At 32.8% G+C, this 16,888-nt stretch overlaps 1 protein-coding gene across 1 annotated transcript; it reads left to right on the top strand.

Annotated features, from left to right (window-relative positions):
- The first annotated feature begins 5,171 nt into the window (after positions 1–5,171).
- LOC128650201 (putative nuclease HARBI1) lies at positions 5,172–6,940 on the top strand. The gene is made up of 3 exons (XM_053703963.1): positions 5,172–5,781; positions 6,375–6,736; positions 6,833–6,940. The coding sequence occupies exons 1-3, from the start codon at positions 5,172–5,174 to the stop codon at positions 6,938–6,940; spliced, it is 1,080 nt and encodes a 359-aa protein (XP_053559938.1).
- Positions 6,941–16,888: the final 9,948 nt, after the last annotated feature.

Here is a 16,888-nt window from a genome sequence, read left to right as displayed (position 1 = left end):
TGTATATTTATTAGACAGTGTTATTATTAGTGTAACTGTACTGTGTAATGTATTGTTGTTAGATGGTGTTATTATGGGTGTAACTCTATTGTGTAATGTTTATTTGTTAGATAGTGTTATTATTAGAGTAACTGTACTGTGTAATCTATATTTATTAGATGGTGTTATTATGATTGTAACTGTACTGTGTAATGTATATTTATTAGATAGTGTTATTATGAGTGTAACTGTACTGTGTAATGTTTCCTTGTTAGATAGTGTTATTATGAGAGTAACTGTATTGTGTAATGTATATTTATTAGATAGTGTTATTATGTGTGTAAGTGTACTGTGTAATGTATATTTATTAAAAATATGGTGTGTGGACCGAGCGCTAATACAAAGGAGCCTTAAACTTACTAACAGACTACCCTCCTAGTAGGCTAATAAGAAAAGCTATAAGAGAGAAGGGTGATAGTAAGCGCTAAATAAGCTTTAAAGGCAAGAGGCTCAAGGAAGTAGGTACAATTTAATACAATATAAACAATTGCATACAAAGTTACAATAAAATGCATGGATCCATGTCTAACAAAATTACAAACTTACAAGGGTTAAAACATACCAATGGGTAATAAAAATGAGAGATCGCTCCTTTAAAAGGTGTAGAATACCTATATGAGAGAGCACACATAGGGGCCTAGTTATCAAGCCGTCCACCTCAAATACGCTGGAATTCCGCAGCGTATTTGTGGCGAGGCTGATTCGCCTTAGTTATCAAAGGCTAGAGACCGGCAAAAGTAGAATTTTGTGACGTAAACTTCGATCCGCCGGACTCAGTCTGACACAGATCGATGCTTACGTCACTACAGATGTTCCGCACACAAGTGCGGCACAATCTGACTACTTTTGCTAGTTATCAAAAAACTAGCAGGTATGCTCGGCACTTTTACGGCCCAGCGTACCTGGTTTTCAAACCGCCACCCTGGAGGCGGCGGATCCCATAGGAATCAATGGGAGTCTGACCATAGCGAAAGTACAAGTTCGCTGCTGCCAGACATCCCATTGATTCCTATGGGAGCTGTCTACACCTAACACCCTAACATGTACCCCGAGTCTAAACACCACTAATCTGTCCCCCCTACACCGCCGCAACTAAATAAAGTTATTACCCCCTAAACCGCCGCCCCCAGAGCCCACCGCAAGCTACTCTATACATATTAACCCCTAAACCGCCGCTCCCGGAGCCCACCTCAAGCTACTCTATACATATTAACCCCTAAACCGCCGCTCCCGGAGCCCACCGCAACTATAATATATGTATTAACCCCTAAACCGCCGCTCCCGGAGCCCACCGCAAGCTACTCTATACATATTAACCCCTAAAACGCCGCTCCCGGAGCCCACCGCAACTATAATATATGTATTAACCCCTAAACCGCCGCTCCCGGAGCCCACCGCAAGCTACTCTATACATATTAACCCCTAAACCGCCGCTCCCGGAGCCCACCGCAACTATAATATATGTATTAACCCCTAAACCGCCGCTCCTGGAGCCCACCGCAAGCTACTCTATACATATTAACCCCTAAACCACCGCTCCCGGAGCCCACCGCAACCTATATTACATTTATTAACCCCTAATCTGCCCCCCCTACACCGTCTCCACCTATAATACATTTATTAACCCTTATCCTGCCCCCTACTACACCGCCGCCACTGTAATAAAAATATTAACCCCTAAACCTAAGTCTAACACTAACCCTAACACCCCCCAAACTTAAATATTAATTAAATAAATCTAAATAATATTTCTATTATGAACTAAATTAATCCTATTTAAAACTAAATACTTACCTGTAAAATAAACCCTAAGATAGCTACAATATAAATAATAATTATATTGTAGCTATCTTAGGATTTATTTTTATTTTACAGGCATCTTTTAATTTATTTTAACTAGGTACAATAGCTATTAAATAGTTATTAACTATTTAATAGCTTACCTAGCTAAAATAAAGAGAAATTTACCTGTAAAATAAAAACTAACCTAAGTTACAATTACACCTAACACTACACTATACTTTAATAAATTATTCCTATTTAAAACTAAATACTTACCTGTAAAATAAACCCTAAGATAGCTACAATGTAATTAATAATTACATTGTAGCTATTTTAGGAATTATATTTATTTTACAGGTAACTTTGTATTTATTTTAGCTAGTTAGAATAGTTATTAAATAGTTATTAACTATTTAATAACTACCTAGCTAAAAGAAATACAAAATCACCTGTAAAATAAATCCTAACCTAAGTTACAATTAAACCTAACACTATCATTAAATAAATTAAATAAATTAACTACAAATAACTACAATTAAATACAATTACATAACCTAACTGAAGTACAAAAAAAAAAAGCTAAGTTACAAAAAATAAAAAAAAATAGGTTACAAACATTTAAAAAATATTACAACAATTTTAAGCTACTTACACCTAATCTAAGCCCCCTAATAAAATAACAAACCCCCCCAAAATAAAAAAAAATGCCCTACCCTATTCTAAATTAAAAAAGTTCAAAGCTCTTTTACCTTACCAGCCCTTAAAAGGGCCATTTGTGGGGGCATGCCCCAAAGAATTCAGCTCTTTTGCCTGTAAAAAAAAAATACAACCCCCCAACATTAAAACCCACCACCCACATACCCCTAATCTAACCCAAACCCCCCTTAAAATAACTTAAACACTAATCCCCTGAAGATCATCCTACTTTGAGTCATCTTCACTCAGCCGAGCAGCGATGGAACCGAAGAGGAGACCCGGACCGGCAGAAGTTATCCTCCAAGCGGCGCTGAAGAAATCTTCCATCCGATGAAGTGATCCTCCAAGCGGCGCTGAAGAAGTCTTCCATCCGGGCGATGTCATCTTCCAAGAGGCACTGAAGAAGTCTTCTATCCGGGCGATGTCATCTTCCAAGCGGGGTCTTGAATCTTCATCCCGCCGACGCGGAACATCCTTCTTTACCGACGGACTACCGAAGAATGAAGGCTCCTTTAAGGGACGTCATCCAAAATGGCGTCCCTTCAATTCCGATTGGCTGATAGGATTCTATCAGCCAAATGGAATTAAGGTAGGAAAAATCTGATTGGCTGATTGAATCAGCCAATCAGATTCAAGTTCAATCGGATTGGCTGATCCAATCAGCCAATCAGATTGAGCTTGCATTCTATTGGCTGATCGAAACAGCCAATAGAATGCGAGCTCAATCTGATTGGCTGATTGGATCAGCCAATCGGATTGAACTTGAATCTGATTGGCTGATTCAATCAGCCAATCAGATTTTTCCTACCTTAATTCCGACATCCCATTAATTTCTATGGGAGATGTCTGCACCTAACATCCTAACATGTACCCCGAGTCTAAGCACCACTAAGCTGTCCCCCCTACACCGCCGCAGGTAAATAAAGTTATTACCCCCTAAACCGCCACTCCCGGAGCCCACCGCAAGCTACTCTATACATATTAACCCCTAAACCGCCGCTTCCGGAGCCCACTGCAACTATAATATATGTATAAACCCCTAAACCACTGCTCCCGGAGCCCACCGCAAGCTACTCTATACATATTAACCCCTAAACCGCCACTCCCGGAGCCCACCGCAACTATAATATATGTATTAACCCCTAAACCGCCTCTCCGGGAGCCCAACGCAAGCTACTCTATACATATTAACCCCTAAACCGCCGCTCCCGGAGCCAACCGCAACTATAATATATGTATTAACCCCTAAACCGCTGCTCCCGGAGCCCACCGCAAAAGAAATTACAACAATTTTAAGCTACTTACACCTAATCTAAGCCCCCTAATAAAATAACAAACCCCCCAAAATAAAAAAATGCCCTACCCTATTATAAATTAAAAAAGTTCAAAGCTCTTTTACCTTACCAGCCCTTAAAAGGGCCATTTGTGGGGCATGCCCCAAAGAATTCAGCTCTTTTGCAGTGTAAAAGAAAAATACAACCCCCCCAACATTAAAACCCACCACCCACATACCCCTAATCTAACCCAAACACCCCTTAAAATAACCTAACACTAATCCCCTGAAGATCATCCTACCTTGAGTCGTCTTCACTCAGCCGAGCAGCGATGGAACCGAAGAGGAGACCCGGACCGGCAGAAGTTATCCTCCAAGCGGCGCTGAAGAAATCTTCCATCCGATGAAGTGGTCCTCCAAGTGGTGCTGAAGAAGTCTTCCATCTGGGCGATGTCATCTTCCAAGAGGCGCTGAAGAAGTCTTCTATCCGGGCGATGTCATTTTCCAAGCGGGGTCTTGAATCTTCATCCCCCCGACGCGGAACATCCTTCTTTACCGACGGACTACCGACGAATGAAGGCTCCTTTAAGGGACGTCATCCAAGATGGCGTCCCTTCAATTCCGATTGGCCAATCGGAATTAAGGTAGGAAAAATCTTATTCGCTGATTGAATCAGCCAATCAGATTCAAGTTCAATCCGATTGGCTGATCCAATCAGCCAATTAGATTGAGCTCGCATTCTATTGGCTGATCGGAACAGCCAATAGAATGCAAGCTCAATCTGATTGGCTGATTTTGTCTGGATTTTGTCTGGATTTTGCATTTTTCTACACATTTTATCCCCATCAGCACATCATTCTTCACGACACCTGGAGGACATTCTGACAGACTTTTATGGAACTATTATTGTGACTGTACAGACATTCCAGCGTTATTTGGATACTTTACACTCCCCACAAGATTGGTTTCCAATTTACTTCACTAGGTTTTTTTGTTTCTTGTTGATTTTATACTTCATGACCTATTTGTATTTTGGGGGAAATTTATCAAGCATTCAACACTGTATTCTCAATATTATCCTCATCTAAATTCACTTCCGAATTATTAATCTAATTTATCAAACAGTAATTGGTGCTTAGAAACGATATATTTCTAAATCCGTCAATATGTCCGCAGCTCTAACGCCGAGATACGTTCGAACATCTATACGATTATTTTTCTACAGTATTCGATGTAATCTACGCTATTATTCAATTTATCATCCTGTCAACAATTCTATCCGGGCATCGTATTTCCTCACGTATGCGCTTTTCTATACGCATATTCTGTGGTCGCGAAATATATCTTCAAGCAGCATTTATAACGCATATATTAATCAGTTATGGAAATTGTTATTGCAATGTTTCATTCTATTTATATGCATCGAATGGAACGAAGAATAGATGTTCAAGCTGTTCAACAGATAGATAGGCTTCAAAGAAGGCGCAGAAGGATTCCAAGGTTTTTTCGTCCCAGATTAGGACTTGATGCACTTTCTGACATTGACATCATCAGGCGTTTCAGATTGAGTAGAGAATCAATTGAAAGGCTATACAATCAAATATCTGGTCAACTTGAACCCATTACTTTTCGGACACATGCTCTGCCAGGAATGTTGAAGCTGTTGGCTGTTTTACATTTTCTAGCAACTGGTTCCTTTCAATCAGTTACTAGTGTAGTTGTTGGCATGAGCCAGCCTTCTTTTTCACGCCACCTAACTACAGTGATTGATGCTCTTTTGTCAGTTTTCAAACGGTATGTTTTTTTACCAAATATTGCTGAAGAATGGCATTCTGTAAAGCTTAATTTTTTTAGACTTGCTGGAATCCCAAATGTGTTGGGTGCAATTGATTGTAGTCATGTCAGAGTAAGGCCACCACATCTAAAAGAAGAAATGTATCGCAACCGCAAGTTTTATCATTCTTTGAACATCCAGATGGTTTGTGATGCTGGTTTGAAAATCATGAGTGTCCGTTCAGGATTTCCAGGATCATGTCATGATTCATATATTCTCAAACAGTCTGCCCTGTATAATAAATTTGAGGAAGGACAAATGCCTGAAGGATGGCTACTAGGTATGATTATGAAAATTAAAAATGAAACTTTCTAATGTACGTTAATATTAACTCACAATATTGTAAATTTTTGTGCAGTGTATAATATCAATAGATTTTAAAATACAGTATATACCCTGTTTTTATTTATTTATTCTGTTTGCTGCAGCACCAAGGTCAATGGATTTTTAGTTCCATACCTTTTTTAAAATACCTATCCATCTATCTATCTATCTTTCTATCTATCTATCTATCTATCTATCTATCTATCTATCTATCTCTCTCTCTCTCTCTCTCTCTCTCTCTATATATATATATATATATATATATATATATTTATTTATATATATATATATATATATATATAGCGATGTAATTACATTTTTATTAATACCAATATATATGTACAATTTAAAACATAAAAATGGTTACAAGTAAAAAGTGTATCTGAACACATTTCAATTTGTATAACTCTTTTTATTTTTCAAAAGGAGATGCAGGATATTACTGTAGGAACTGGCTACTTACTCCTGTAAATATTCCACGCACAAGATCTGAAATGCGGTACAATGATGCACACAAAACAACTCGATGTGTGATTGAGAGGACCTTTGGAATACTCAAAAGCCGTTTTCGTTGTCTAGATGAATCCGGAGGCACTCTTCAATACGTTCCTGAGAAAGTGGCTGTTATGGTGTTGGTCTGTTGCATGTTGCATAACATCGCTTTGCGACAATCAAACATAGAGGAACTGGAAATAATAACACCAGATGAAGATGGTGTTGAATCTGTTCCTCAAGATGTAGTCGAAGGGGGTACACATGCATGTAACCAGTTGATACAAACTCATTTTGTAGGTGAATAAAATAAAAATTATGTATTATTTATGTATTGATTCCATAATTTTTAGCAATAATTATTTATAAACAATCTCTTCTTATATTCACAGGTTAACTCGAAAATTTTTCTAAGTTCAAGCATGAAAATCTATAATTCAAAAATGAAAAACGTTCTCCACAAAATTATTCACAATTTAGATGATGAGAGTGATGTGTAATTCAAAAATAAATATGTTCTGATTGATACAGTTGAAAAAAAAAATATTTGCCTATGTTGTCTTTTCTTCTATTTGTTATTTGTTTAAAAAAATTAAATAAAATCAAATTTTTTTTTAAATTTTTTTTTTTACTAACGACTTACAATATAGTTGTTGAAAATATGTTGTATCCTTGAACAGTGTGCAATTAAGAAAACAGGTTCTGTGATTCTAAACTTTGTATTATTGTTTAAAACAAGCACTAGCTTTGTATATATTTGCAAGCCAGATACAGCTTTTGGAACCTATAAATTAAGAACAAACCTTGCCTAGACGTATGGCAATGCAATTGGAATAAAATGTAAGCTAGTCAAGTATAAAATGCATAAAACATATCAACCCCCTAGCTATAGTGTTGATGCTACACACTGCAAGCAAACAAACCTTGACAGGAGAGATGTTTTAAAAATTGAAACAGTCGAATTACATTTTATTGCATTCAATAGTAACCTTTTCATAACTATATGAACATCATAATATATTAAAATTTTATCAAAACAAGAAGGCAACATATAAAAACATTTTATTAAAATTTTCTTATAACTAGATAACCATCAATATATAATATAACAATGCAATTTAAATAACTAATAAACTTATTTAAACATATAATGAAACTTTCGCTAATAATAAGATGCAAGAATAACAATTGAAACAGAATTTAATATACATGTATTGAATAACATTCTTATCTAATGAGGATGCAAATTATGTGAACCGAATAAGTTTTAACAAACTATCTGTCTCTTAACACATATATCATAAAATAATATAAACTCAAACATTGATTTATAAAAAAAAAAAGTTTTCCTGAATTTACTCAAATGATTGACATATTACGTCATTTCCTTCAAGATTAGAAACTCGTTAGCAAGATGTCGCAACGTTCTCCGTTCACTGCTGGAGAGCTAATTATTTTAGTTTAGGGGATGGAGAAATATTTTCCAAAAAGAATAGGAGGTGTTAGATCTGTCAAACAAGATCAACGCGATTATCTTGTTTATGAGATAATACGCAGGATGTATCGGGTATCGGGAATAAAAAGAACAAGAAGACAGTGCCTTCAACGCTATTCGGATCTACGTAGACGTGAAAAGGAGTACCATACTAGGATTAGAAGTCTCATTAGAGTTTGTAAGTGTTGACTACATACACTATTTGTATTTTGATTCAATTTCTACGTTTAAAACGGTTTAGTTAAATAATGTTATGCGTTTGTTATGGCGCATTTTATTAATTTTAAAGATAGATATAAATAAAGTGATAGAACTTTATAGATATAGACAGATATACTATATATAAATATTAATCAATATATAGAACTATAATGAGAGATAAAAAGATAGATCTAAAAATATAAAGAGAAAGAATATAGAAAAATATAGATCTAAAGATAAAGGGATAAATAGTGATAGACTTAATGGTTGTTAATTTAATCAAAGAGAAATAGAAAAAGCTATAGAGATTTGAATTACAAATTGATAGCGATAAACCGAAATAGATATAGAAAACTATATATCTAGAGATAAAAACACAACGAAAAATTAAGTCCCAGAAAAAAAAGATACAAAGTTATAGATAGAGAATATAGTTTTTAAAGAGTAAACTAAATTAATAAGGAAATACAAAGAAATAGGACAGATTAAGAGAGTTCAATTAATAGAAAAAAGAGAAAGAGAGACACATATAGAAAGTAATAAAATTACTTTGTTCAAAATAATATTTATAATAACAGTGACAGAAATAGAAAGCAATATTGGAAGAGAGAGATAGAGAGAAATATAGTGCGAGGGGGAGAGAGAGAGAAATAAATAGATAAAAATATTTACAATTAGAAATATAAATAATAAGAAATAGGAGAGAAAGTGAGAGATAGAGCTAGCAAAAGAGAGAGATAGAGAGAGAGAAAGAGAGAGGGAGAGAGAGAAATACAAAGATAGATAGAGATAGATATAGATAGATGTAGACTTGTAAATGTTGAGATATGAAAAGAAAAATAGAGAGAGATACAAAGATAGATATAAATAAACAAAATGATATAAAATAAATGATAAATCTAGAAATATGAAATAGAAAGAAGGATAAGAGATAGAGAAAGATAAAAGAGTTCAAGAGATTTATCTTTATATATAAATAGTAAAGTTTAGATAGATATAAATAATATAATTGAAAAATAGATTCAACTCCAAAAAATAATAATTATTATAAATATATATATATATATATATATATATATAGAGAGAGAGAGAGAGAGAGAGAGAGAGAGAGAGAGCTCTATATCATTCTATCTTTTCTTATTAATCTTTGTTCAAAATATTTATTTATTCTGATTTTATTCATTAATGGAAATGTGATTACAGATACCAAAAGAAGAAAGGAAAAGAATAAGAGTGCTCCACGATACCTGAGACCAATAATGGCTTTTACCCCAAACAGTAATGCACAATCTCCTCCACTTCCTATAACTTTAATGGAAAATAATGATCTGAACACAGAAATTCAAGATCCATTAACTACTGATATGGACAATCAAAATGAATGTGAAGTAACTTTGACAGCTGAAAATGATCAGGAAAATGTCATTGATGGAATTGGATCTAGTGAATGTGAGTGTCAATCTAATTATACATTTTTTCACTGTATAAAAATAGAGTAAAGATAAGTAATTTTCTTTAGTTGATAAAGATGTTATAAAATCGAAATACATCAAAATGTGTATATCTCTAAATTCTAATTCCATTCATTTTCTTCAATATAAATTAATAATTTTGTTTTGTTCTTATTTATCTTCCTTATATTACAGCCGTGCCGGAAAAAAAGCAAGATACAACAACCAAAAATAGTTTTGTAAAAAAACTAAAAAAATTTAAGAAAAAATTATTGAAGATGAACAAGGAGATTGATAAAATGATTTCAATACTAGAAAAATGTTGATTGAAAAAATAATAATTTTACTTTATTATAATTTGTGAATGTTCTATTAATATTCTATGTCTAGACTAATATATATGTCATTTTTATTTTTTAAATATGACTTATTGATGTTCAGTAATTTTGAATATTTTGATAAAAATTAGTGATTAAAACTAATTATTAAAGAAAAAATAAATATTTTGTTTCAATCGTTCTAATCTTTTTTTTTAATAGCGTTCACATATATTTTTTGGCTTAGTAGTTCAAATGTTATAAGTTCTAAGACTTGTATTCAAACAACGATTATAATACATACTGATCAATATATTAATTTATAATTTTGGTTTATTATTTCAAGACCAACATATATATTATTGATCACATTAGCATATATCTTGAAAATTATATATATATATATATATATATATATATATGTATATATTGTTCTCTCTATATATATATCTATATACACACACACTGAATAATATTTATATTTATATTAATGAACTAAAAATATCTAAATAAATATATATATGTATAGTTACCTAACTATATATATATTTTGATCAAAGATCTCTTTTTCTATCTATCTATCTATCTATCTATCTATCTATCTATCTATCTATATAAAAAGTATATATATATATATTCATCAATATATATATATATATATATATATATTTTATATATATAATAACTCATTGTAATAAGTAATAATTTTAATTGTTATATATATATATATATATATATATATATATATATATATATATATATATTTAAAAAAATTTATCCATGACTCTATCAATCAATACTTTTAAAATATTAATAGTTTTGGTTGATTATGTACAAACAAATACAACATATACAAACCTTGCAATCTATGTTTATGTATATAACTCACTCTCTCTCTCTCTGTCTCACTATATATATATATATATATATATATATATATATATATATATATATACAATTATAATTTATATATAGACATTGAGAGAGAGATAATTTTGATATATTTATATATATAGACATACATATTTGGATTGTAAATTATATATAATTATATTGAATCTAAATATATATAAATATATATAGAGAGAGTGATATAAATATATTTATCTAAAGAAACATATGTATGTATGTATCAATATATATATATATATATATATATATTACATTTTTTTTTAAATTACTAGATTTCTATATTTAAATAAATAACTTGTTTATAACAATTTAAATTAGAACAGAATAAACTATATTCAAACATTATTATTATAAAATTTAAATAGCAATGTAAAATTATGGCTATTCTTGAAATTGTGGGTTTGGTGACGATGATGCGGAGAATAAGTGTGTTATTGATTCTACGCATTTACTTAAATTTTCAAAACCAGCTCTAAATATCTCATTTCTTTCCCTTTCAATTTCTATTTTTTGCTCCTCTATTCTTATCCTATCCTTTAAAAAATTTCCAAACATCTCAATTACTTTGTTTTGTTCATCCCTAAAATTGCGTGCTATTTCCACCATCTCCTGTAATGCGTCTGTCTCGGGGGCAGCTTCAATTGGATTATTAGCTATATTAGCAGCATTTTCAATTTCAGGTATTGGTGTAGACATTGTAGACTCTGGTTGTTGATGGGACCTTGATTGGGCAGATGTATTTGTCCCTGACAAGGACTCTTCAATTATAGTCATTTGTGAATCTTCTTCTAAAGGGTCTACAGTCCTTAGTATTATTTCCCCACTACTAATATCATCTTGTGTGTTTTCTTCTTCGTTACCTACAAATAAATATAGAAAATAAATATATAAATAAAACATCGAATATGTATGGAATTTATGTTTTACATACAAATTTGACAATAAAAACATTCTAAAATATTTAAAATTAAAAAAAATATATATATATATTCATTTTTATTAAAAGATAGCCAATACAGATCTTACTCAATTTTATTTGGAAAAAAAAATTAATTTTGATTTTCAAATCAATTTCTAAAAATGTAAGATTTGTATATGATTATCATTTTTTCAAAAAGAAAATTAGTACATCAATAACGATTGTGAATGTTCTCTGCCATTTCAGGAAAATCAATTAATGAAAATAAGATATTTGATATGCAGATTGATTTACCATGGAACATATCTTTTTTCACATTACAAAACATGATACTACATTAAAGCTAAATAAGGACAAAAATATCTTTAAATTTTGTCAACAATAGAATAAATGTACATAAAGCTATATAATAACCTTCTTCTATACCTCCGGATATAATTTGATTGAAGATATTCATGACTTCTGAAAATAAAAAATAACATTTAATTTTTATGGTTCTTTTAATTTGTTAACAAGAAAAAAAATACAACAATACAATTTAAAAAAAAAAAATACCTCTCGAATTTCTGGCATTGTCAACGGGTGTACTGCAGGGAATATCAGGCAATGTATCCGCTGATCCTAAACTATGTGTTGTTATCGAAGATGACGAAAGGGTTCTTTGACAAACATTTTCTGTAGGCCTCATTTGGCTTGTAGAAGCTAATTCCTCAATTGACTCTGTAGCTTGTAGAGAAGATTGGCTAGAAGGTCGTGCTATAATAGTTAAAAAGAATACATATATGTGTTAGAGGGACATTTTACTCAAAAATAATATTTCATGTTTCAGATTGAGAATATAATTTCTGAAAACTTAAAAACTTATTTTTTGTTAATTTTTTTATTAATTCTCGTGTTATTCTTATTTTAAAGATAAACCTAGGAGGTTCATAGACTAATTTATAAGGCCTTGAAGACCTACCCTCTTCTATAAGGGCTTATTTTCTGTTTTTTAACAATATAGGTTGTTAGCTCATGAGTGTCAAAAGTTATAGACAATTATCTTGGTATATTGATTCGAAAAGGAAGATTGTAATTTTAGAAACAGGACCATTTTTGTTGAAAAAGTAAAATTGTATTTGCTGATTGGACAGAAACAATTAACAATTGCTGTCCATGGTCTGAAACAAAAATGGTCTGTCGGCTTAGCTTAGAGACCTTCATTTTAAAATCAAGATAGCAAGAGAATGAAGAAAAATGTATAATGTTTGTAAATTATAGTTGTTTACAATTACATAGTATATGAATCAGAAAATAAATTTTTAGGGTTGAGTGTCTATTTATTTTCATCATAATATTTATGGCCTTTTTGGAACTTAAAAAAGCCTGCAACGTATGAAAGATGTATACTTGTGAATCCATACTCCATGATTTGAAGTGCACATGAATATAAATAAATGTAATTTATCCTAATCTTACTTTAAAATAAGTAAGAAATTATAAACTAACAAGGTCAATAATTCAGTATCACATATCACTGTTGTGCGTCTATAGATACGCTGTTTAAACATGTAATTTGTTTACAAACCTGGAAAATCATCGGAATCACAAGGGACATCAAGACCATCTACTATTTCGTTCCCCAATCGAGACAATACACGTCGTTCATAGTTGAGAAGATTGGAATCCATTGCTGGGCCACCGCCGGTAGCCCCAGCTGCTTTTTTTTCTTTGGCATATTTTGACTTTGTGATTCTTTTAATGTCAGAGAAACGCTTTTTGCAACTATCCACATTTTTGGGAAAACGTGATACTGCTGAAACAGCGTGACTAATCTCTTCCCACAAAAACTTTTTTCTGCTATGTGTGGTAACACGCTGCTTATGGCCGAGAAGAACATCATAATGCTCTAGTACACTCTCTACTAGAACTTCATTTTGTTCTAAAGTAAATTGGACATTACGTCCACTTTTGGTTCTTCCAGCTTCAATCGCTGCCATCTTGTCGCAATAAAGATTAATCTGACTAATAAAGTAATAGGCGTATGCTAACATTCGAGCCGTAATGACGTCTTAGATTCATTTTAATATCACATGTAAGTAACGTCCGCTAAGTTATTCGCTTTATCATATTGAATGCTTCATAAATTAGAACAATTAGGGAGTGATATTTATCATAGATACGATGATATTCGCTTCAAATATGACGCGAATAATTACGGATTGAAATTTGATAAATAAGTACTAGTCAAGTTAATACGGAGTGTGCGAATAATGGCGTTATAATTGGCGATCGTAATTGCGTGATAATTCACATAGTAATAAATTTCGCCCTTTATGTGAAGCACTCTCACTCATTTTGAAGTTTAATTTGGATTTTTGAACTGCTATTTTATCCACACTATCGTTTTAGCATTGTTGAATTCACACTCCACTCTTTATCCATTTTTTACACGTTAGAGCCTCTCTTCACATATCACTCAAAGTCCACTGATTGTGTGCTCTCTCATATAGGTATTCTACACATTTTAAAGGAGCGATCTCTCATTTTTATTACTCATTTTTATTACCCATTGGTATGTTTTAACCCTTGTAAGTTTGTAATTTTGTTAGACATGGATCCATGCATTTTATTGTAATTTTGTATGCAATTGTTTATATTGTATTAAATTGTACCTACTTCCTTGAGCCTCTAGCCTTTTAAGCTTATTTAGCGCTTACTATCACCCTTCTCTCTAAATGTATATTTATTAGACAGTGTTATTATGAGTTTAACTGTACTGTGTAATGTATATTTATTAGACAGTGTTATTATGTGTGTAACTGTACTGTGTAATGTATATTTATTAGATGGTGCTATTATGTGTGTAACTGTACTGTGTAATGTATATTTATTAGATGGTGTTATTATGTGTGTAACTGTACTGTGTAATGTATATTTATTAGACAGTGTTATTATGTGTGTAACTGTACTGTGTAATGTATATTTATTAGACAGTGTTAATATGAGTGTAACTGTACTGTGTAATGTATATTTATTAGATAGTGTTATTATGAGTGTAACTGTACTGTGTAATGTATATTTATTAGATAGTGTTATTATAAGTGTAACTGTACTGTGTAATGTATATTTATTAGATGGTGTTATTATGAGTGTAACTGTACTGTGTAATGTATATTTATTAGATGGTGTTATTATGTGTGTAACTGTACGGTGTAATGTATATTTATTAGATAGTGTTATTATGTGTGTAACTCTACTGTGTAATGTATATTTATTAGATGGTGCTATTATGTGTGTAACTGTACTATGCAATGTATATTTATTAGATGGTGTTATTATGTGTGTAACTGTACTATGCAATGTATATTTATTAGATGGTGTTATTATGTGTGTAACTGTACTATGCAATGTATATTTATTAGATGGTGCTATTATGTGTGTAACTGTACTATGCAATGTATATTTATTAGATGGTGTTATTATGTGTGTAACTGTACTATGCAATGTATATTTATTAGATGGTGTTATGAGTGTAACTGTATATACTTATTAGATGGTGTTATGAGTGTAACTGTACTGTGTAATGTATATTTATCAGGATGTGTGTAACTGTACTGTGTAATGTATATTTATCAGATAGTGTTATTATGTGTGTAACTTGTACTGTGTAATGTATATTCATCCAAGCGGCATCTTCTATCTTCAACCATCCGACGAGGAGCGGCTCCTTCTTCAAGACCTCCGGCGCGGAACAGCTTTATGAACCGGCGTTAGCCCAGAAAGCTCTTAACGCCTGGCTTTTTTCTGCGGCTGGAGTCTTGTCGTTAGAGTTCTAACGCTCACTTCAGCCAAGACTCTAAATACCGGCGTTAGGAAGATCCTATTGAAAAGATAGGATACGCAATTGACGTAAGGTGATCTGCGGTATGGAAAAGTCGCGGCTGGAAAGTGAGCATTAGACCCTTACCTACAAGACTCTAAATACCAGCGGTAGGCCAAAACCAGCGTTAGGACCCCCTAACGCTGGTTTGGACGGCTAACGCAGAACTCTAAATCTAGGCGAATATTAATACATAATATATGCAAAAGTTAACATAGAACCGGTAGGAAATATATAATCAATCATGACAGGTGCATTCTGTTTTGAGATATGTAGAGAGGGATCTCTTAAAGGATTTTATGCTTGGGGAAGGGAAGGATCAAGCTGTTTTCTTTTTGTACTGAGGCAAAATAAATAATGTGCTGGTACTGGATCAGAGGTTATAGGAGGTGGGAACAGCCGGGGAGAGCATTCTGCTCAGGTAGGGTGGGAGCTTCCCAGAAAAGCCCTTAAAGTGAAGGTCAATTTTGATGAATTAGTGCCCAGTTTTTAATAATCCTATTGAAAACAAGGGCACTTTAATTTATCAAACATGACATTTCACTCGTTTTCTTCAAAAACGTACCTTTTAATCCTGGCAGCTGCTCCAGTACTTCCTCCGCCCATTGCAAGCCGTCTTCGCGGGTCCAAAATGAAGAATCCAGCTTCCTGGCGTTGCTACAGGCCAAGATTCTCCCGGGGGGAATCCATAATTGGAGGAAGCCGGATTCGTCATTTCTGATGTCTGTAGAGCCTTCCGACGGCCGGGCGAATCGCTGGAGCGGCTGCCAGAATTAAAAGGTACGTTTTTGAAGAAAACAAGTGAAATGTCAATTTTGATGAATTAAAGTGCCCATGTTTTTAATAGGATTATTACAAAACGGGCACTAATTCATCAAATATTGACCTTCACTTTAAACACAAGGCTGGAAAGATGGAGGGTGCGTTTTCGATTCCAGCTTCAGCCAGTTTAGTTCTTTTAGCATGTCCCAATGGTGTGTCCTGTAGTTACATTGTAGTGCAAAGCGGCAGAACGAGTTATACAATGTATTTAGTTTATTAAGGTGAGTTTGCGGTTCAGGTGCATATACAATATCTTTTACAATCTTTTCCTTTACTGTAGGGCTGAGGCAGGATTTGTTTCTGTACAGGGCACCTAGTTTTGAATGAGTTTAGATGCAAGTTTTTCTATGTGGAGGCCAAAAGTTAGATTGGGGTCTAAAAACATGCCCAAGTATTTGAAAGAGTGGACTACGGTCAGTGTGCAATTTGACTTTGTTTTGATGCGTAGATGGGAATTTTGTAGTTTGTG

This window comes from Bombina bombina, chromosome 1 (assembly GCF_027579735.1).
Source record: "Bombina bombina isolate aBomBom1 chromosome 1, aBomBom1.pri, whole genome shotgun sequence".
NCBI lineage: Eukaryota > Metazoa > Chordata > Amphibia > Anura > Bombinatoridae > Bombina > Bombina bombina.
This window is presented reverse-complemented; position numbering and strand designations above follow the sequence as displayed.